Below are 22,436 nucleotides of genomic sequence, written 5' to 3'. Positions count from 1 at the left end.
TTCTGTTGGAGTTTAATTGTAAGGAGTTGCTTCGTTATTTTTGAACAATTACCTTTGAGCCACGCACGCGCGCTTCCTGCAGCGCGAGCCAACCTGTTGTCGTCAATACCGGGTCGATGATCCAAACGTTTGGTCTAATTAGGAGTGCCGCTTGTTCACGCAGCTTTAATTGAAAGGTTAACAAGCTAAAGACGTTTTAAAGTTTAACCTCTGGCTCTAACGCAGGAATTGGTGGGAACGGAGCTACTTCTGGACTCTGGGGATTTTTTTTCAGATTTTAAACAGGATTATTATAGGGAAAAAATGAAAATAAAAGTTTTTTTATTGAAAAGCTAATATTTTAATGACAGTAATGATGCATCACATTTTTATTAATATTTAGACATTTTAAATTATTTTGGAACAGTTTAACGTTTACGTTCAGTGCATTCAGTTATTTGAGGATTTCATGTAATTTTCCAGGAAAAAGGGAAATGTTTTACAAAAATATCCAAACTCCACGGGTTTGATTTGCTGAAAATCTGAAAACATTGTTTTGTTTTGTTTTGTTTTGTTTTTCATAATCACAAGTCTGGAGTGTTATGAGGGAGGCAGCAGTGAATTAAAAGTCTAGTGTGTTGATCTGATTGGTCGGCCGTTTCCTGGCTAAACCCACTCTCTTTCATCCATAAAAGAAAGGGCAGGGAGCCTATGGGAGCGCTCGGCTGTCTCCTCCTACGACATGCACGAAAGTTGGCCACTTAAACTACTTCCAGCCAGCCAGCAGACATTAGACTGAACCCAAACTACACCAGGGGGAAAGAATAACGCCGTGTTTTTTTTCCTCCAGCGCAAAGATATCAAAGGTGATCCGTCTCCGTTTTGCAACTTTATCTGTGTAAAAGGCTTTCATTTCATTTGTTGCGGCGCTCATTTTAGTATTTTTGGCACTTTCATCGCGCCAGAGGAGAGCATCATTTTTGAATTTCCCCCCCCCCCCCCCCGCGGCGGAAGAAGGGTTTGTCCAGATCCTGCGCCTGGGATTGGGATTTGACAGCAGCAGCGCATTTTTCTGAGCATTCTGAATCCTGGTTTCTTTTTTATTTTTATTTTGGACTTTCAGAGAGACGCAGTGTGCGGTTTTTGTGTTTTTGTCCGTGTAGCTACGGGATGGCTACTTTACCGGGAACAGTGCCTCGGATGGTGCGCCCTGCACCAGGCCAGAACTACCCCCGAACCGGCTTCCCTCTGGAAGGTGAGAGGAAGGACAGCGGCTGCTGGGTTGAACTTGCGCTCCAGGTCTAAGGCTCGACAGCTGCCCGCTCTGTCGTGCTTGTAGCGCGGCGGTGAGCTCAGTTTGTTGTCGGCGACAAGAAATAAAATATAAAAGATGGGTGAACAATGCGCTCTGCGGTCAGGAGTGATTTAAATTTACTCAAACGTCAGAGGAGAATTATGCATCCAGAAATGTATTTTGATTGCCGATAAATGTTGGTTTCCTAATAAATTTAGGAGCACACTCAGATTTCGTTTAATTGCATTTGCATTTAGGCAACATGTAGGCCATTTTCAGTAATCCTTCCTGCTAAATCCGAAAAACAAATGTCATTTTTATGTGTTCGTTTTCTTTTCAGAGCACATTAAAATATTGACTCGTAAATGTATTCATCCTGTTGCATAAAAACGCATTTTCAGCACATTTCTAGTCTCATTTTCCTTGTTGGTGATCTAATTCGATTTTTAATTCCAAGTGAGAGGTTTTATAATACTGAGTAGCACATGGGAGGAAAACAGACCCATGTTTGCATGCATTTGTAGGAAACGTTTCCCTATTACTCCCTGTTTCGTGCTCAAGTGCTCTGGACAGAAATGCACCTAAACCACGTAGCTCCCAAGTTACTGGAGCTGCGGGATTTGCTCAAGTGTCCTGCTGCTGGAAATGGCCATAACACACACAGCAAAGAGACGGCTCAAAGGATCACATCAATATTTGTACAGCATGACTAGGAATAATCAAGGTGGGGAGTGTCAGCTCCTTTAGTGTCTCTTGAATGTGAAATTGCTTCCTGAAGTGGCCTTGGATGCATCCTGTCAGGCTGAATCAGGCTGGGCGAATTTGGCACGACGCGCTCTGGGAAATGGATAATATGATAATGCGCGTAAATGCGCCCGATTTCAAATGAGAAACAAATGACACAACTCTGATAACATTTTAGAGCTCAATTTACGTTCAAGTGATCTTTTCCGGGTCGCTTACTGCTGCTGATGCTGTTATGCTGCTGGATTTTTGAAACTGGTTTGTGTTTTTCTGTGTGTGTTGTTTTGTTTGGCTGTGGCGCAGTGTCCACCCCTCTGGGCCAGGGGAGGGTGAACCAGCTTGGCGGAGTGTTCATCAACGGGAGGCCGCTGCCAAATCACATCCGACACAAGATAGTGGAAATGGCCCACCACGGCATCCGACCCTGTGTGATCTCGCGACAACTGCGGGTTTCTCACGGTTGTGTGTCCAAGATCCTCTGCCGGTACCAGGAAACCGGTTCGATCCGTCCAGGAGCCATAGGAGGCAGCAAGCCCAGGGTGAGTGGCGGCCTGTGCTCATCGATGTGGGTATCAGCAGTCCGGGTTGCACGAGTCATTTCAAAGCTGACAACAACAACAACAATAATAATAATAATTATTATTATTATATTATTATTATTATTATTATTATTATTATTATTATTATTATTATTATTATCATTATTATTATTATTATTATTATTATGTTTTATATAAATAGCGTAATTTAATAATAAAATATTGCACATTTTCCACTTTAAAAAAAACAACTAAACATTATTATTTATTTTTAAGTTATGGAATAAAAACTCCATAAAAACAGACAAATTAGAATATACCTATGTTACCCAGGGGAATTAGTGTTTAAACTATTAGGCTAATATTTTTTTTCCATTTTTCACTGTATTTCTGATTCAATCAAATCATATTTTAAATCATTTGTGGAGCGTTTAACATTTATTTTTTGTTGTTTTATTCATGTTTCATTCTTTGTGAAACATTTACCCAGAATTTTTTCCCTTTTCAAAAACCAATTTAAATGAAAATTAAAATTCCATCTGTTTCTCTTTTACCTCTTCCTTTCCTCGCGTTACCACTTGGACTCTAAAGCAGGTGGCAACACCTGACGTGGAGAAGCGAATCGAGGAGTACAAGAGAGAAAACCCGGGTATGTTCAGCTGGGAGATCCGGGATAAGCTGCTGAAGGACGGGGTGTGCGACAGAAGCACGGTTCCTTCAGGTGAGGCTTCATCTGGTAAGCTGCACTTCTTTTTTTTTCCTTTTACTAGCAGCGAACACAGCAGAACCACCTCAGAATGAGCGCCACTCTGAATTCAACACGTTTTAAGCCCCAGTTACTGATAATAAAACGCCTCAGTAAGCAAACCTGCAGCTGCTTGACCCAGAAAAAAAGATCCTGTTGAAATGTGGCTTCAGTGCTCCGTACAAGCTGATTGTGTCTGTCACTTCTTATTTTTCTTTTAATTTCAATTTTTTTTTATTCCCAGCATTGCTGCTTCGTGTAAAACTTTTTTCCTGTGCCATTTCTGTTTTCTGATAGGATTATTATGGTTCTGTTATGGGGTTTAGGGCTAATCACCCATTTACCTTTTTGTTGCCATTAGTGAGTTCCATCAGCCGCGTTTTGAGGGCCCGATTTGGCAAAAAAGATGACGAGGATGACTGTGATAAGAAGGATGAAGATGGAGAAAAGAAAACAAAGCATAGCATCGATGGCATCCTCGGTGATAAATGTAAGTTAACGCCTGAAATAACAAGTTATTATTATTATTATTATTATTATTATTATTATTATTATTATTATTATTGAATAACATGCACAATTGTAAATTAGGAGCAAATGTTTTTTTAAATTGACTTCCTACCTCTCATCCTCTTGGGAAATTGTCCGACAAAATATTTTATTTATTTTTTTCGCCCCCTCCTGCTTTTTTTCGTTCACTCAATTATTTATGACAGCCTTGGCATGAGGTATTTAACGGATGAAAATTAATTTGTGTAGTGCATTCCTCCTCATCCCTTTACCCATTGGAGGAGCCCCTAAATGACAGTTGACAGTTGACCCATTTCACAAATCAGCCCGCTGACATTTCACCACATGTCAGTTAAAGTGGAAATCGATGTTGCCATTTGCTCTGTTAGTGATGCTGCTATAGGTGCACATCGTGCACGTTTTACTCATTAAAAAAATTAGAATAAATTCAGAAACAAAAACCATTAAATTCTTATTTTATTTATTTATTTTGGTGAATGTTTAACAAGAAATGTTGCTGCTATGATTGCTGGTTTAATCCACGTAAGGCATCTTCTTTTAAATTAGATTTCTGAATTAAATAGGCGGGGAAATCACAAAAGCCTTATTTATTTATTATTTATTTATTTATTTATTTTTTTGCTTTAAAACAAGGGCTCTACCAAATATATTTTTTAAACTTGAAGGTGAACTACAAAAGCATCCCCTCCATTGATGCTTTTGGTACAAAAGCTAAAATCCTGGAAAGCATGGCGTTGGTATAAAAAAGCATGGCCTCTCCTTTCACATTCATAAAGCTGCTAAAAGAAAAGAAAAAAACGTGGACGAAGGGCAAGAAGACACGTAAAAGGAGATGAATTATTCAGAACGCCCCGCTGCTGGATAGTTTTGTAATTTTGTATAATGGTCCGTAGAAGAAGAATCAGTATATAGCGTGAAAACGCTCTCTTTTTGCGGTCACACCACGTATTAATGTTGGGAGAGAAAAAAATGTCACCATTTTGTTGCAAATGTCTGCAGTGTCCACAGAGACTGGCTGTAAACCCTGCTGGGTGGAAATGACCGATGGAGAGCGGTCTTTACGCACAGCTTTACGCACGCTGTGACTCCTTACAACTTTCTATTTTTACCCTGCAAAGCATAAGTGTGTTGCTTGTTTCCTCGCGCTGCTTGTGTTTCTTTAAATTGGGATTGAATTACTATAAGAAGAGACCCGCTCGGTGCGTAATGCAGTTTAGACTACGAGCATCCGGATGGCGTTTGATAACGTTAATACTTATTAGAGTAAGCAATGGAGACGATGGTGGCTGAATAGGTGGCTGTGTTCGTGCCGGGTGTAATAGCTTGAAGGCATGGTAAGAAATGTATTTATCCCCAATCAGCCCCTCACTCCCCGAGTTTGAAGCACGGCCCTTAAACGTGGAGAGAGGTTTTAAAGCAGATTAAATGGAGCCTTTTATTTCTTTTCACTTTCATCTCGGAGCGGAGCTTATTGTGGCTCGCCCTGGGCGCAAAATTTGTCAGATTTTTCTCCCGTTTATCCAGATTTTAAGACTTTATTTATTTATTTTTTTATTTGTTTATTAGGTCTGCGTATTTGATTTTTTTTATTCCTCCCCCCTCAGAGGTTACATCAGGGATTTATCTCAACTCTAATCTGGCTCTTATAAACTTGTATTTAAATTTCTAACCACATTATAATAATGTGATTTATGTTGCTGCACATAAACACATATAAATTCGTTTTTTCCAGAAAGCAAAACGAGCGTGTTTGTATTAACATTTTTGTCATTTATAAGATCCCGCTTTACGCGTAAAATATACGCAGACGCTTAATTCCTTAAAAATGGGGGAAAGTGGGGCAAAGGCTGCGCAATTTCTTTTTCTTTTGCGCCACAACAGCCAGAGACAGAGTCAGCTGTCCAGCGTCAATTTGCCACACAGATGCACCCTGTCTGACTGAGGCGAGGTGGCGACAGGCGATGGACACTTCAGCAAATCGTGGGATTACCTGAGGTCCTTGGTGTAATTAAACAGATGCCAGGTGGGATTATTTCAATGCGTCGGGGAGGGAAAGTGACAGAGTGGCGGAAAGGTGTGAGGAGGAAAAGAGACAGCTCAGATAGTCAGGTTAGGACTGAGCAGGGAGGAGCTGCAGCGATCAGAGAGACGCGCATAAAATCCGAGATGTTCAGTTTACGTCTTGTTTCATAAATATTTACAGAAATTAAATCTCTGATTTTTTTATTTCTCCTTTAGGATCAGCCATCTATCGTGTAAAAACAAGTTGTTTAATAAAATAAAATGCTCAATTTAATTATAGGCTCTAAAGCTTAATATTTACACTCTCGAGAAACACCAAAAGAACTGTTTCCATTTGCAAAGAAATAGTTCCTCCCGTGCTTTTTAACATCACCCACGCGCGTGCTCAAACATGCGCGCGCACACCACCCCAGTCTCTAAGTGTATGGTAATATAATGTAGCTATATTTCGGGTCTAAAGCCGCGCTGAATGAGAAGGACAGGGGAATGAAGCGAGAGACCACTTCAAACAAATCCATCTGGAACAGTGTGTGAGAGAGATTCAGTGAAAGTATGGGGAAGTTATTTAGCTATTAATAACGTTTTTTCCTCAGGCATTGAGAGTGACTCCATCTGCACTTTCTCGCAGCTATTTGGCTGGGTGGAAATTGAGGGAGACCCAAATGTTGGGCAGAGATAACATACCCATCATAGCCCAGACCTTGCGCTGTGCTTCACTGTATTAAACTCGGATTAACCTCCCCTGTCCCCGCAGCCACTCAAGCCACATTTCACTGGAATTTACATTGGTAGGCCCACATTTCTCATAAAGGGGATTGGAGCTAAATAACACAACGTGGTAGATATTATTATTATTATTATTATTATTATTATTATTATTACAACACACACACACACACACACACACACACACATACACACACACACACACACACACACACACACACACACACACACACACACACACACACACACACATATATACATATATTCTTTTTTATGTATTGTATATAATTATTTATATATTAATATTTTTATACATAAAACAAATTAGCACTTTCAGATTTACTTTGGTCAGATTTTGTGTTTCGTGACATCTCGCGAGACTTGCTTACAGGCTAACAGCTAGCTTTAGCTAAATCTGGCATTTTGGTTCCAGCAGGATAACGAGAGTAAACGTGAGCAACACACCAACATGAAGTCCCCTACTCATAAGTAACGAGCATCATTTTAAAAGAGCGTTTAAGCTGTAGACCTAGCAACCCGGCGAGACATTTTAGAGTCAGGAGCTTTAAGTGTCAACAGCATGAAGAAAAAAAAAAGGAGTAGGCTTAAATTCACTCTGCACTGGCATTTGACTTTGATCACATGAGAAATATTCATGGAAGCACAAACACCAGCTCTGTCACCATTATCCAGGCTGACAGTGATACCTCTCAAGGCTGTCTATTAATTAAAGTTGCTCTTACCATGTGGGACGACTTCCTATCTGGGCACAAAAATGGTTTTTCCATCTCTTGTGGGGCTCTTGAAAAGGGGCAATCTTTCCTCTCCAGCTTCTTGTGGGAAATTTAAAAGTGTACAGAGAAAGACATGCGGATTTCTAGCTCATTTATAAAGACGGAGTTTATAATCCTTTCCTGCTTAATAACTTAAAAGGATTCAATTTCTCCCCTCATTTGTGGGGTTATGATCACACATTGTTAGGCGCAGATAGCAGCGTTTCAAGGTTAACGTTTCCTGCTCCGAAATATCGGAATAAGCTGTAAACCCATAGGTGCCCTTTGTTTGCCCCCCCAATCTGCCTATTTTAGATGTTGTTGCTTTTAATGTGATAACAGTGACGACGCCATGAAGTCGATAAGATGCCTCTTCCCCTCGATATTTGAAAAATTATGTGATATTTAATTATAGCATATAATGTCACCATCGAGAATTAAATTCAGTGGGTTTACGCTGGCTCCGAGGATTGAATGACTGGTTGGGGGTCTCAAACCATACGAGACAAATTAAAGAGGAAGCGCTGCCCTCCAGGTATCCTGTCACAACAGTAGGGTGCTCCAGCGCATCTCTCATTTCCGTCTGTGTTTTATTCCGCCAATTTTCACTATTGAGGCTCTGAGATCCCGCGCCGTGCCTGCGGGGCTGCAGGCCAAAAAGAAATAGAAAAATCTCAGTTTTTCATCTTCTCCTTATTTTATGCTCCACAGCTCTTTCTTCTTTCTCTCGTTCTCTTCCAACCTCATCACACATTTGTGTCAACAGGTAAAGAAGATATTATTAGAGCAGAAAAGATAAAAAAAAGCTTGGTTTAGATAAGTCAAAAGAAGTTAATTAAAAAAAGATGTATTTCAGTTATATTCATTTTAATCTAATTATAAATAATACATTTTTATTTTAAAGGTATTTTATTTATTTAAATTATTATTATTATTATTACTTCTACTCATGTTGCCTTGAGCATTAGCATTCCCCCCTAGCAGTTTAATATATTCCCCCAAATTGCCAGTGCTTTGTTAGCATTAATGTTTAATTGGCTGGAAGAAGATGAATGAGGCTGACAGGAATCAGCTGTCCACAGATTCCCCTGTGAGTCTGACTCGGAAATCATAACCTGACCAGCTTTTCCTCCTCTGAAACCGGCTCGTTGAACTTGTCACATCTAATTAGGGTGTTAGAACACACTCCGAGTTTCAGTGGGAAACAGTAGGTGGTTGGTCCGGGGCAGCCAATAAGGCCTTTTTGGGTCAGATGGTGGAGGAGGGAGAGGTGTGTGTGTGTGTGAGCCTAGTTGGATGTTGTTGAACTGAACCGCTGTGAGCTTTTTATTTCTAAGCAGCCCCCATTTTTCCGCTATTACTTCAATTACGGCCTTCCAGCAGGCTAAACAGGCCAGCGACGCATGGACTGTGGCCTTGTTTTAAATAAGTATGAAATTAATTAGAGTAGACATCTATTAAAGACCTTTAAGTTTGGCTAATTTCTTTTCCGACCGAGTTTAAAGGTATAACGGAGAATTAATGGCTTACACCCAAAATTACATTTTAGTATCATTTCAGTGCCGCCTGCCTAACAGGTGTCAAGTTATCTGTGAAATCCTAGTTAGTAGAAATATCCCTTAAAGGCCCAACACGGATCTGAATTAGAAAACACAATAAAAACTTAAAAATGTACACATTGCAGGTTATTTTTGGTGAACTTTTCAACCTATTGTTGTGTATGTTAGAGATCTTTACACATTTTTGAACACAACTGCGTTCAGTTCCCATTTTTGAAAGATTTTCCCTTTTTTTCCTAATGCTTTTTTTGTGTGTTGTTGCAAAAAAAAAGGGGCTTGTGATGTCTGACAGCCTACTCTCACTATTGTTAGCTGAACAGCCTCTAGAAAAGGACGAGAGAAAGAAGAGGGAGGAGAGTAGACCCTTCTGTTATTTTCTGTCTTGAGACTCGCTGCATTGGCTATTCAGGCAAGTTGATGAACTCCTCCAAAAAGTTTATTAAGGGGATGAAAACAATAAGAACCAAAGCCTTTGGGTGCCCGGGCAGACAGTTTATAAACTAGCTGCTATTGTGCCTCAAAGGCAGATGCATGAATACTTCTGAATAGGGGCCTTCAAACTGACACGATCAGGCTGGACAGCAGCAGTTTTAAAGGAAGACGGGGTTCTTCTGCTGCTGCTCAGATCTCTGCCTTTCTGCATTAATGTACATCTGCACAGGAAAGGAGGAGGAGGAGCTGGGCACTGTCTGCTATGGTCGCTGCTTTTCTCTTTGCACCATGTTTGTTTACAAAAGAAAACTAGAAATTCTTCAACTGCTCTACTCATAATTACACTAATTAGCTGAGCGTAACAGATTTATACGTTCTCAGAAATACACGAGAAATGATGGTTAAATACATTCATTTACAAAAAAACATAAAAATATACTTTTGTGACAATCTCCTTAATCTCAAATAAATAGAATGCGCCCAGAAATACATCCTTTACAGAGGCAACACTCTTGATTTACTCTTTTCTTCCTCTGAATGGGCAACACTGGCCATGTGCACTCAAGAAGATACATTATTCCTCTCCCTTTCAGTAAACAATAGACTGTCACTCTTTATCCTCCTTCCCTCCTCTGTCCCTCCTTCTCCAGCTTTCCCTTTTAGTCTCTGGCTCTGTGCCTCACAACATCAGAGGCAGTCCAGTGATTTGTGACCCCAGAAACCCGCACTTAATCTCGCTAAAGAGGGGGAGCATCCAGTTTACAGCTTGGCGGGCCCCAAATAGGCCAAGCCTGCTCTGGCAGGTGTCAACATTAGCAAACAATTGGTCCCCAGTCCCATGCCCCGTACCCCAGCGCGACGCTGAACTGAAACTATTTGAGGCTCGCTGAAAGGAGCCACATAATAGGGAATATGGAGGGGAGGAGAGGAGGGGGAGGACAAGGGAGAGATTACATTCTCAGACAGCTATTAGCCGGGATGAGGCTTTTCTAAACAAACACACACACAAAAAAAGGAGAAGAAGACGATCAATATTGTGTTAGTTTACCAAGTGGAGTCATCATTGTGGCTTTGGAGTATTTATTTTCTGCTCCATTGTGTTTCTCGACTTCTCAAACGTCTGTGGGCCGTATTGGCAATCCAATTAAGTTTTTAGGGGGTCCTTAGGAGGCCTGATCCCTCTCCCGGCCAGTTGTGTGTTTGCAGCGGGCAGTTCATTCACAGAGTCGGTGCTGTAATGAATCCTGATTGGAGACTATTGCCTTCGGTGGTGGACGATAAATCGGCTGTCCTGTGGGAGAACAACGCTCAGGGATGACAGAGCTCTACTTGGCCCTGTGGGATTGCGCTCCTCCTAATTCATTAGACAGAAGCGTCCTAGGGATGGGAGCTGAGCTGACATGTGGACTCTTGCTGCTGTTGAGTGGCTATGTGTCTTGACAAGAAGACCAATGCTTTTTTAAAGGCCATTTATTTGTCTCTCAGTGCTGATTCCTGGCCATACCACCAGGAGCGACATGTGCTCCCAGCAGGAGAGATTTTTCAAGAGGTTTTCAAGTGTTTTAATGGGAAAATCCGGCATCTGTTATTTGGATGGGGAACAAAAATATCACATTTAATTGCTTTGATATATCTTCTCCACCAGAAAAGAGTAACGGACAAATCTTTTCTGCTCTCAAGAGTCGTTACTTTTCTAAAAATTACTGTGAACCTAATTTGAACATTTCTATGGTTGTATATTATACAGAAAGCCCTCTGCAACACAAACGTAGTGTAAAATAATGATGCATTTCTGTGTGGAACCACTGAAAACCTGCACAGCGTGCACAGTTTGTCATTTAAGCTCCAAGTACTATGAAATCAAGCATGTAATTTCATAAATCGTAGGCATTTTGCCTAATAAGTTATCTACCAGACTACGTAAATATTGTCACCAGATTACAGATAATATCACATAATGACAAAAGCTTGCAAATTTGCAAAACCTTAATCGGTAATTATTAAACTTAAGTAGGAGACAGGCGATAGAAGTCGTAAGTTGGCTCTTCGGAGCTGAATAAACCTTTTATTGGCTGTAATTGTCATTTGTGAGGTTATAAATTTGGGTTAGCAGCAGTGTTGTTGAGTTTTAGTTTATGGATGCCACCATTAAAGACCGACTTGCAGAGAATAAGAAGAAATTATCCAAGTGTTTTATCTCAATTAGGTTTTTGACTTGGGATGTCCGATATTATCGGTATATTATTTTTATTGCCCAAAATTAACATTTTGGAAATGATTGGTTTTTATTTTTATAATGATGTAACATTTACATACCATGCACATATTATGCATCAAACTCTTCAATGCTTCTCCTCTCACTCAAAATGTTGAAATATGACAGATCTGAGGTTTACTTTTTGATACATTTTTGTTTGTTTGGCACAACCTACCTAACCTAAATTGAAGTGGTTGCCATATTTTGCACAGATAAAGTTGGGAGAAATGTGCTTAAATAATTTTGTTTTCCCTTATTTTTTTTACCATATTTGGTATCAGTTCATATCGGTACGGGAATTTAGAGTTAGACTAAATCGGTATATCGGATATCGGTACAAAAGCTGATATAGAACATTCCTATTTTTAACCTGTCTGCGTTGAGCTTTGCTGCTAAATTAAGCAGGAAGTTTGGCAAAAAAAAAAAGAAGATTTTTTTGTCTTGGCAAATAAGCCGTCATTATCGTAATAAATAATAAAGGGCAAAAAAAATCTAGAGTACTGTACTCCGGGACATGTTTGGCTTTATTGTGTTAAAACGTGTGACAGATGAGCGGGTCAGAGCCGCGTCGTTTATTAAAAGAAATGTAGTTTCCTCCAATTTGCCTTGCCAGCTAAGGTTGTCAAACTCTGACAGCTGGCACGGATCAGGACAGTGTGTTGCATTAGGACCATCCGTCGGTTACCATGGAGCTGCATTAGAAAAGACAAAAGGCATTTCTGGCTAATTTTATTACAATACAGGAGTAGTCCCCATAATGTGCAACAGTAATTATGTTTAGCACAGTACGCTCGTGCGCTCCCTCAGTGATAAATGAGGAACATTGACCATGGTCTGCTAGTTTAAAAATCGCCATTAGCCCATGCTACTTAGGGCCAGAACATTTAAAATTTTCTGCTCTTGATGGGCTGTGCCACTGAAATATTCATTTGTTTTAATTGTGCGTGTTTTCTTTTCCCTCCATAACCACAAAGACAATAAACATGTTCCCGGAGTGTTGCAAATCAGAAATGTGTTTTTCTTCTACCGAGTTAAAATGTGAAAGCGCTTGTCCAAACAGTGGGGTGGAGCTCCTGTCCTAGCCGACAAAATAACAACTTCAAATGTTGTCCCCTCTTTTCAACTAATGGGCTTATTTCTGCATCGTCAGTCATTCTCTCCTTGGGGAATATGTAGTCTCAGTGTAAAAAGCTTTTCTACTGTGCACATTACATCCACTCAGTATGGAGGGCCCTCCGAAATTGACGCCAAGCACTGAGATGCTGGACTGTGTGCAGGAAAATAAAAGCTCCTTATAGGAAATATTTATTAGATTAATGTTCTATAGGAAGGGGTTCATAACAGTTTGTTTACTTAGAAACTGAGATGCATGTCTGCTTCCTGGGAGGGGGAGAAAATGCTTAAATGTTTGAATAGTCTTTTATTAGATAATAAATTAAGTTTAACATCAGAGTTGATTAGAAAAATAAAGGAAATTAGTTACATCTGAAGCTAAGGTGACACTCGTTCTCCATTTTTACCCTCACTTCCTTCAACATCACCAACTTTTCCACAATATTTTGCTCCCCATCCTTGTCCAGAAAATTAGAAAACTTCCATTGGGCTCATAAAAATGTCTGCTGTGCATTTCTATATGCTACTCAGTAATCTCTGCTTGGCTTTGTTGGAAAAAAAGTGATTTGTTCCTCTAGGAGACCTCGGCTCACAGCTCGGAGACATAGCTGTTTGATTTTCTTCATAGGTTTTATTTTTTTGTTGGGGGACCAGGACTCTGGCTCCAGAGCCATTTGGTACAAACCCCCACAGGCTCCTCTTTACTTTCTTGTACTCTTTTAATTTCATTACTTTTGCTGTGACCTCAATTAGCAAAGTCTTGGGCCCAGGTGGTCATTTCTGCTCAGCAGCAGGGAAAACTGAAGCAACATTCAACGTTGTTGCAACAGCTCCCAATGACTCACTCTGGGTCCTCTGAAGTCCTACGATCCCCTTTAATCTGGTTTTGTTCACAAATGACTGAAATTCTAGGAAATAATATGGTAAAATTGCATAAAAAATTAAATCTCGCATAAATGACACATTTGCATTTTAAAGCATTTTTTGGTACGTAGAAATATTACAAAATGGAAAATTGCCAAAAAAATATAGAAAACAGGACATATTCCTGCTAAAAATGACCTCAAGTCAAAAGCAACCATTTATATTGTTGCTAATATCCCACTTTTAGTCAGTAGTATTTTGAAGAAAAAGAATCCCACCCTTCAAGCCCTTCACGCTTTCAAACCCAGACAGCGCAGAGGCATGGGGAGTCAATATGTCAGCGTTTATGGATGCCCTGCAGAGCTGCACAGGGCTGTCAGTCCCCCATTCAAGCTCTAATGGCCCCCTGAGGTGCTCGTCTCTCTGGGCTGAAAAGGCCGGGAGGCCCAGTGGACGCCCTGTTGTTGAAGGTGAGCGTGCGCTCTCATGGACGCGCTGCGCCTTCATCCATATGACAAGAGCAATAAAAGAGCATCGCTCTCGCTGCTTCTCCCCTCTCCTCTGCTTTCTCTCGCAGTCCTCCCCATTTTCTCCTCACCTCAAAGGGAGAGAAGAGGGCTAATTGTTTGTTGTGAGAGCCAAAGATTATAGAGCCTCCCATCTTTCTTCCTGCTTTGGCTTTTTCAAGCCCCCTACTCCTTTTTTCCCCTCTAAAGACTGTGATTCTGTCAGAGAGACAAGGGGAAGAAAAGTGTTGGAATTTTTCTTGTGAATGTAAAAAAAAATTAAAATTGTCATGCTGGCAGTCAGAGGTTTAAAGAAAAGATGCACTCCTTTTATTTTTTTGTTTCTTTGTTTAAAATCTATTCTTGCGCTGGGCTCAAGTTTCTGTAAAGTTATGCCTCCATGTTCTGCATGTAAAACCCTATTTTTCCTAATTCACATAGGAAACTATTTAGCTCGCTCGTCCATCTATAAACCAATAAATGACAGTGAAATAGAAACTGGTAACACCTGTCCATAAAGGTGAGCCCAGAATGATGTTATTTAGACAGACTCCAGATTTTTACACATCTAATCCCAATTCAATTTCAGCTAAATGTCAAATTATGACCAAGAAGGTCACTGACAACCAGAGGAAATCAGTGATGCATCTTGGCTTTTTAACAGACCAAGTCCACTTGACTTTACCACAAAACCGCCTAATGATCAGAATATTTGAATGTGACGATGGCGTGTTTAGAAATAAAAGTCTTACTTTGTGCTTTAAGAGGACTGGATTTGTTTTCCACTCGCACCGAGACCTCCACAGGAAAGGATTATTCAGAAACAATTTGTCTTTAAACCCTTTTGCTTATCGCTAGCGTCTATCTTGTATTCACATAAGGGTCCTATCTCAGACATACTTTGGCAAATGCCTTGAATCTCATGCCTCCTTTAGCTTGGCAACCCCTTCAGGATGAACAGGCAAGTGCATTAAACAGAGATGCCGCACCATTCTCGGAAAAATGCTAATTGAGAAGTTGTTAGTTATTTGATGTCGCTGCACGAACCCCCAATCCCCCCCCCCCCCCCCCCCCCCGCCTCCGACACATCCTTCCACTCCAGTGTTGGTGGTTGAATCGCATGCAGTCCTGGGGACAGGCAGGCCTGTTTATATGCAGGCCTGGAGCACAGAAGGCAGCATAGAGACAGATGCATGTCAGAGATAGCAGATCCCATCTGAGGCAGATGCCTCTTATCACAGGCCTGTTTGCATAATTAGGCCTTTTGATATTCACCCCCTCTGACTGACAAAATGTATAATTGAAGTATCAAGTACGACAAAAGGTAGGCACAAAATAAACAAGTCAACACAAACGGAGAGAAAAGACGGAGTGTTATTTTTGTCCTGTGGGGAAAAAAAGAGGGAGGAAAAACAGCATTTTGAACTAAATCTGCTGTCAGTCACAGTCAACTGGTGTGACTCGGTTAGCAGAGGCTGGTCCTGTGAATGCCTGCAAAACACAGAGCGTGAGGCCTGATTGTAATTATGCTGAAACTAATATGCTTTTCAAAATGAGCCATTATGAGCTAATGCTGCGCTGCCAAAGCCCCGTCTGTTTTTGTCCCTCTGTCTTGGATAGTTTGCAGAGGTATCGCTGATATTGAGGCCGTGGGTTGTGATAGCACAGGAACACTAAGACTGGCTCTACTTTACTTTCAGCTCTTGCTGCACACAGGTGAGATGGTTAAGGGACACCTGCACTTCTGTAAAATGGCAATTCTCTTTTTTATGTTTTGTTATGTTTTTAACACATTTTCTATTTTTGTCTCTCAGTGAAAACAGTTACTAGATTGCTCATTTTAATAAAAACCATTGGTAACACTTTACATTAAGGGGCCTTTTATTACTGTTACTTATTGCGTTATTAAGCATTAATAAACTATTAAATACAGTTTTAACAATTGTTTAAATGTGTATTTTCCCTGGCGATAGGAGGCAAATACCTAAATCATTGCAAGCCAGCAGTATTTTTGTGTTCGAGTTGCTAACGGATGGCCATTAGGGTCAAAAATCCCTGGGAGCGCAAGCGCCAGCAAAAGTGTTCAGACTTCATTTCATCTCTGGCAACGAGCAATGAGGTAAATGTGTAAAACAACATTTATAAATGGCAGAAGTGTTGTAACTGCCTGTTACAAATCAGTAATAAGTCCACGCGGCTTCTCATAGAAGGAATCATCGTTTCAAATATCGCCCAGAGACTTAGACCCACTCCCATGAATTTTAGAACAGATTTTTATCGTAATGTGTTAAGAAGCCACCAATATTTTTCAACAACTGGGCATCATTTCATTTATTTTTAACAACATTTTGATGGATATTTCCAGAGATTAACAGTAAAAATGATCATATTATGTAATGCATTACAAGCCCTGTGCTTTGTCCTAACCTTAAGGACACTTAATAATTAATACTAGCGGTAGCGTCAGTAAAGGGTCTTTTTGTTTATTAATGGTTAATAATGCACTAAGTAAATTTCAATAAAGGGACCCTTATTGTAAAGTTTTACCAAGCCATTTAAGTAGGTTTGTACAACTTTGTACGACCTGCAAATATTATTGACCGATTGCCATTAAAATGTAATATTGGAAATTATTGGTATCCGATTTACTCTTTTGATGACATATTTACATACCGTACTCTACATCTAATTCTTCACCTACGTCTCTTCTCACTGAAAACTCAAAAAAGTAAGTAACAGATATGAGGTTTAGGTTTTGTTGAGATGTTTCTGTTTGTTTGACAACCTAAATTGAAAAAGTTGTCATATTTTGCACAAATAATGTTCAAAGTTTAGGTATAAGAGATACGTGATGTTAGTTAGCTAAAATAATTTAGGTATTTAGTTATGAAGGACCCCACGTGTTCTGGTTCCGGTTTATATTGATATCGGAAGTGAAGAGTAAGACTAAATGAGTGTATTGATAACAAAAGATAATGTCGAACACCCCTAATTTGTTTAATTGTGTTTTAGAGAAATCAAACTCAATTTTACTAAGATTGATGTTGTCTTTACTGATTGTTACACTTTGATTAAGGGTAGTAACACTCCATTTCAGTATGTTTCAACAGCCTGGTTTATTGGTGTCGTTACGTGTCATAAAGCTGTACATTTACAGATTGCCTGGCTAATTTCTGCATTGAGTAGAGAGCTGTCTACTTAATCAGCATTACCTCAGCATCTCACAAGGGTAAAGGTGAAGATGTGAAGGAGTTTGAGGGTTGAGGGAGAGTAACGAGGAGGAGGGGGTCCACATCATGACTGGTTTTGGTGAAGCAGTGTGATGAGGATCCCATCTGCCTGAAATCTGTCTGAAAGGTCACCAGAGGAGCAGGAGAGAAGAGAAGAGCCTTTAAACCTCACAGCAACCTCCAAACTATTAACTAGCAGTTCAGGTCCTTCAAGAGCCAGAGCTGTTTTATCTGAAAGGTCTGGTCAGATTTAAAACATCATTAGAGCACAATCACAGCAGGGCGAAACCATGCGCTTTTTCCACATGCACCGAGGTCCTTCGCTGTGTAGAGTTCTCCAGCTCTGATTAAACACAGATCACTTCTTGTTTTTTATTCAGCACAGCTTGAAAGATTTTTTAAATATTTAACAAATTTTTACATTTTTTTTCCAATGTAGTGACAAAGACCGCTACAATGAATCATTGAAAGTTTTAAGAATGTTGTCCAGTTCCATCAAAACCATAACTGATTCCCACCACCTCATGGCTAAAGCCTAATCCGATTGGTGAAACAGCCTCATTTATAACCGATCACACACACGTCAGCTGCTCTGCACTTGGTGCTTTCTCCAGGAGCACCGTTGTCCAACATTTTCATTGCACAAAGGCAATGAGGGAGAAAAAAAGCTCATCACATCTGGAAGATGTTTGAATCTAATTATAAAGGTTGTGAAATGGTTCCTGAAGCTAAACATAGTATCTCAGTTTTTTTTTCCTCTGGCAAGAAACAGTTTACTAAGTGATCAAACATTATCCCGTGGTGAAATACATTCGTTTGCAAGGGATCTGTTCATAATTGCAGAATACAGTCAGTGTCTGTCAGAGTCTTCAGTGAATATTTGGTTGGATTTATCATGTTATTATTGCTCTGGACCCTTAAAATCCTCAGCATTAAAATGACATCTTTGAGAAGCCATTAAAATTAAGATCAAAGTACCTTTTGCCTACACTGCCCCTGGTGATTTATTTTTTTCCCCACAGCCTAATCGGGCATTTACCTTGACAAAGCTGAGCGCAAACTCGATTAATTCCTACTTATATTGGCCACAATTTTAAATCAATATTGAGGTAAAAGCTGGGAGGGCCCCTGGAGGAGGGTACAGCACTAATCGTGCCCACTGGATGGTGCATAATTAGATTGTAATTGCACAATAAGTAATGAGACAAGGCATGAGTGGTTTATCAATACCTCATGAACCTTTGGGTGAAAATTACAGCATTTGTATTATACAAAGGTCTAATCAGAGTTTACCTCTTTGTGCCTGGCAGACCATTAAAGAATTGCCCTTGACAGTCCTGCAGGGGTTTTGTTTCTTGTTTTGTCCTTTGCTGTTTGGCGATATTTGCAGCTTTGACGGTGGTTGTTTGCTGATGCGTATTCACCCTCAGCTGCAGGGAAGCAGCCATGTGTTTCACGATATTCTCTGCCCTCCGCTCTCTAAATTTAGTCAGCATATAGATGAGTTTTACATCCAACCTCAATCCCATTCAGCGTGTGCCATGTTCCATTTCCCCTTACTCATTACATGCAAGGATGTTGACCTTCTGGTTCATGTACAAGAGCAGATGCGTTGGCTCTGCGGAGGCTTAATGACGAGCAGCCGTACCGTGTCTTTGTCTGCTGAGCTTTATCAGTCATTAGCTTGGTAGCATGCTAAATGTGACACAAATTGCCACGGAGGTTTTACCGGCGAAATGAAGTCGACGCGGATGCCTTGAACAAAAAAAAGGGACGGTGAGGAAACAATCTGAGGAGGAGCCGAGTTGTGCGTCTTGCTCAGAACCCCGTTGAGCATGTGTCGGCTCTGACCCCAACACCTCCCCGTGGGGACACAGAGGTGACTTTAGAAAGCGATCTGCAGACTGCCGGGCCGGTCTCAAGTGTCGTCACGGCGAGTTACAGAGCAAATGGATATACGCATCCTCATGAAAACCAACAAAGGGATATGTGGTGTATGTACATATTCAACTTTGTATGTTCAAGGGTGTCCTACAGCAGAGTGAGCTTGTGCTTCAAGAATCAATCTTTATTAAAAAGGATAAGACTGAAGAATTGATTTAATGAATGCAGCCTCATGTCCTGCGGCCACATGTAATCCTCACAGAATCATTGAGCACGAGCTCAGGGGGACAAAAAATGTTCGTAGAAGACCCATAGAGTGGCCTGTAATGATAGTCTCCATATAATCCCATAATTCCTTGTTTAATTAAACTCTGGAGCTGGCCTTGAGACTCCGTCAGCTCTCTTGCTCTTTTGTTCTCACAGTTGTTATTTGGAGGCAAGGTCTGAGTGTTCTTTTGTACACTTATGCTGAAAGATTTGGCTGGAGTGAAATACAAACAGTGTTGGGAGCGTTGGAACAATGCTTCGGGGTAAGGCGAGGCATTCAGGTGAGCTTTTCTCATCGTAGCTGGATGGCAAAGGGCCGCTGTCGGTAGCTGAAATCTTTTCATGCGCACTCTTCTTCAACATCTCCCTTTATTTCCCTTCTCCCACACTTTTCTGGACTGTGCGTGATGCAATCCAACTAGGCCCGGAGCAACACTGGCACGTCACTCTGCCTTGTCAATGTCTCAATGAAGAAATTATGAAAATAAGAATTTTGTGACATGAAATGAAAAGGGCCATGTAGTTTGAATAGACATGCAGGGGAGGTGAAAATGATGCAATTTTCTAAATTCAGTTATAATGGTAATGTGCAATGGTAATGCGTATTTGCTGTCAAAAATGTCCCTGTCGGCCCGGATTGCACAGCTTTGTGCTGTATCTGTGTTCCTCGAGCTGAAATTCAGCTTAGTTGAATGCCTAAAAAGTAATGTAAAATGTGTTCTAATTCATTCAGTGACAGCAGGTGGAAACACATGGGACTGAATGGTTCTGGTGTGATATTGTGCTTAGATTTATACACTTTGGCTGAGCTGTGTATGAGCAATGTGCCCTGGGCCAATGACAGAGAAAAGCAGGGCGAGGAGCAGCAAGGTGGCCTCTGCAGATTAACCCCTCTACCAACCAGCACCCGTCTCCCCTTCGGCTCTCAGTCATCACAGCCTCTGGGGCCCCTCTCGCAGGCGGGATTGCATATCAGGGCCTCTTCTATATTAAATAAATATCCACAGATTAAGATAATATTCTCCCAGTTGTGTATTTAGAGATGAGTAGCTGTCATTTGAATCCTCTCAGAGGCCATCCCTGCTCTCTTGAGCGGAATAAAGAGAGGCCTCTTGGAACGCTGATAACACTGTTGTGTATAGATGGTTAAAATACATCATTGGATCACTCAGCCCATGATGCATTTCTTTCTTTTTACTGCAGGTAACCGCACAGACGATGGTTCAGATGTGGATTCGGAGCCAGATCTACCTCTGAAGAGGAAGCAGAGGCGCAGCCGCACAACCTTCACTGCAGAGCAGCTGGAGGAGCTGGAGAAGGCTTTCGAAAGGACGCATTACCCTGATATCTACACCAGAGAGGAGTTGGCTCAGAGGACAAAACTCACAGAGGCAAGAGTACAGGTAAGATAGACACGTGCAGGACTCAAAGGATGGAGCACAAAGATTGTGTTTTTAATAAATCTGCTTTAAAGAAAGGCAAGTCAAAAATGATCTCAGAGAAATCAGCATCTCACTCGTTGTTTGTTATTTGTTTTGTGTTTTTGGTTTCGGCACCAACACGACTGCGCGTTAAACAGACGCTAAGCTTATAAACTTCCCCAATTGTGAAAACACAACATCTTTGACCAAAAACTTCCCAAAGTTTTCACTTCTTTTCTTACTACACTGATATATTCATCTATCAGGACCATGTTTCCCTTTCTAATCATATTTCAGTGTGAAATGTTCGCCGTCCTCTCTGATCCTTCATGTTGGAGTGCTTTGACAGAGACACTTCCTGTCTTCACACCCCAGACCGAGGAGCCCGCTCTGACAGCCATAGCTCCCTACACTTGTGAGCAAGATTGAAGGAAGATGTGTACAGTAGAGTTACAGCGGCAGCTGTTCTTCCAAAGATGGGAAAGGAGGGAAAAAAGAGGAGAGGAAAGAAAGGGACTGCATTCCTGATGGATTTCTCATTTCGGCCTTTGGCCAGGATCTCATCCCACCACTTTCAAGCTCGCCGCTGCTTGTAAAACCTTCCACATATCACACAGAGTTCTTCATCCTCTCTAGGGACCCCGTGCCCCCATCAACAACATTAATCAATGAGCCGCTAGTAAAAAAAAAGAAGAAGTCGTCTGGGGCACCCCTCTCTTCTTACCACAGTGGTTCACACTCACTCTAAAACCGCCCAGACTCTTCGCCGCATGCTAACTGTTCATCACACTGCAAACACGCAGTTTGGGAAACCGATTCCACACATGTCACTGTCCATCTTACCCCCATCCAACATGCATATCCAATAGTTCTGAGGGAAGGAAATATGTATATCCATGTTGTTTGTTTCCTCTTTGGTCGTAGATTCTGCTACATAAAAAAAAAAGGTGATGAATTGAAATCTTTTCACATGTTGACAACATTGACTTTAAATTTAAATTGGTGTTTTGTAGTTTGGGTTAGAAAAAGAAGCAGGAGGAGTGAACAACCCTCTTCTTTTTCTTCATTTTTATAGTTATGATGAATGACATAAACTCTTCTGAGTCATCATGGAGGACAGCAACACCTCATTTCATATATTATTCGTGCTTAAAACGACGCCTGGGTGTTTACAGAGCAGCCTGCCAGCGCTGGCTATAAATGAGCACAGGAGAAGAAAGCAGTCGGTGTCACTGGTGCCGCCGCCGCCGTCGCCGCTGTCTCTTTGGAGTTAGATAATCAACCTAAATGATGTCATGTGAAAACCTGAGGAATTTGAGTCATGGCTAATTTGTTAATGCTGTTTTCCTTCTAATCTAATTGTCTCAGGCTTTGAACGCCTCAAAAGGTCAACTCAAACTTGATTTTCTGAGATGGTTATGACAGAACAAGCGACGCTTGAAGTTGTGTTGCAGTTTCCACTTTTTCAAAGGGTCAACATTTCTTTCCATCTGTTCTAGTTTGTGATCTCGAACGGCTGCTGGAAATCCCACAGTCCTTTTTTTTGGTTT

At 40.9% G+C, this 22,436-nt stretch overlaps 1 protein-coding gene across 3 annotated transcripts in view; it reads left to right on the top strand.

Annotated features, from left to right (window-relative positions):
* Positions 1-710: 710 nt before the first annotated feature.
* The window catches only part of pax7a (paired box 7a), a 43,877-nt gene continuing 22,151 nt past the window's right edge, over positions 711-22,436 (top strand). Inside the window, exons 1-5 of one of the 3 annotated variants that reach the window (XM_054752412.2) lie at positions 711-845; positions 2,321-2,556; positions 3,148-3,292; positions 3,663-3,791; positions 20,669-20,868. In XM_054752412.2, the coding sequence (XP_054608387.1) occupies positions 2,419-2,556; positions 3,148-3,292; positions 3,663-3,791; positions 20,669-20,868 (612 nt within the window). In that variant the 5' untranslated portion in view covers positions 711-845; positions 2,321-2,418. Of the gene's footprint in view, positions 1,235-2,320; positions 2,557-3,147; positions 3,293-3,662; positions 3,792-20,668; positions 20,869-22,436 lie in introns of all 3 variants that reach the window. The other 2 variants (XM_015959055.3, XM_015959054.3) reach the window with 2 other exon arrangements.

The sequence above is a fragment of the Nothobranchius furzeri genome, chromosome 3 (genome assembly GCF_043380555.1).
Source record: "Nothobranchius furzeri strain GRZ-AD chromosome 3, NfurGRZ-RIMD1, whole genome shotgun sequence".
In the NCBI taxonomy this organism is placed as follows: domain Eukaryota; kingdom Metazoa; phylum Chordata; class Actinopteri; order Cyprinodontiformes; family Nothobranchiidae; genus Nothobranchius; species Nothobranchius furzeri.
Note: the sequence above shows the minus strand (reverse complement) of the source record. Positions and strands in the feature narration are given on the sequence as shown.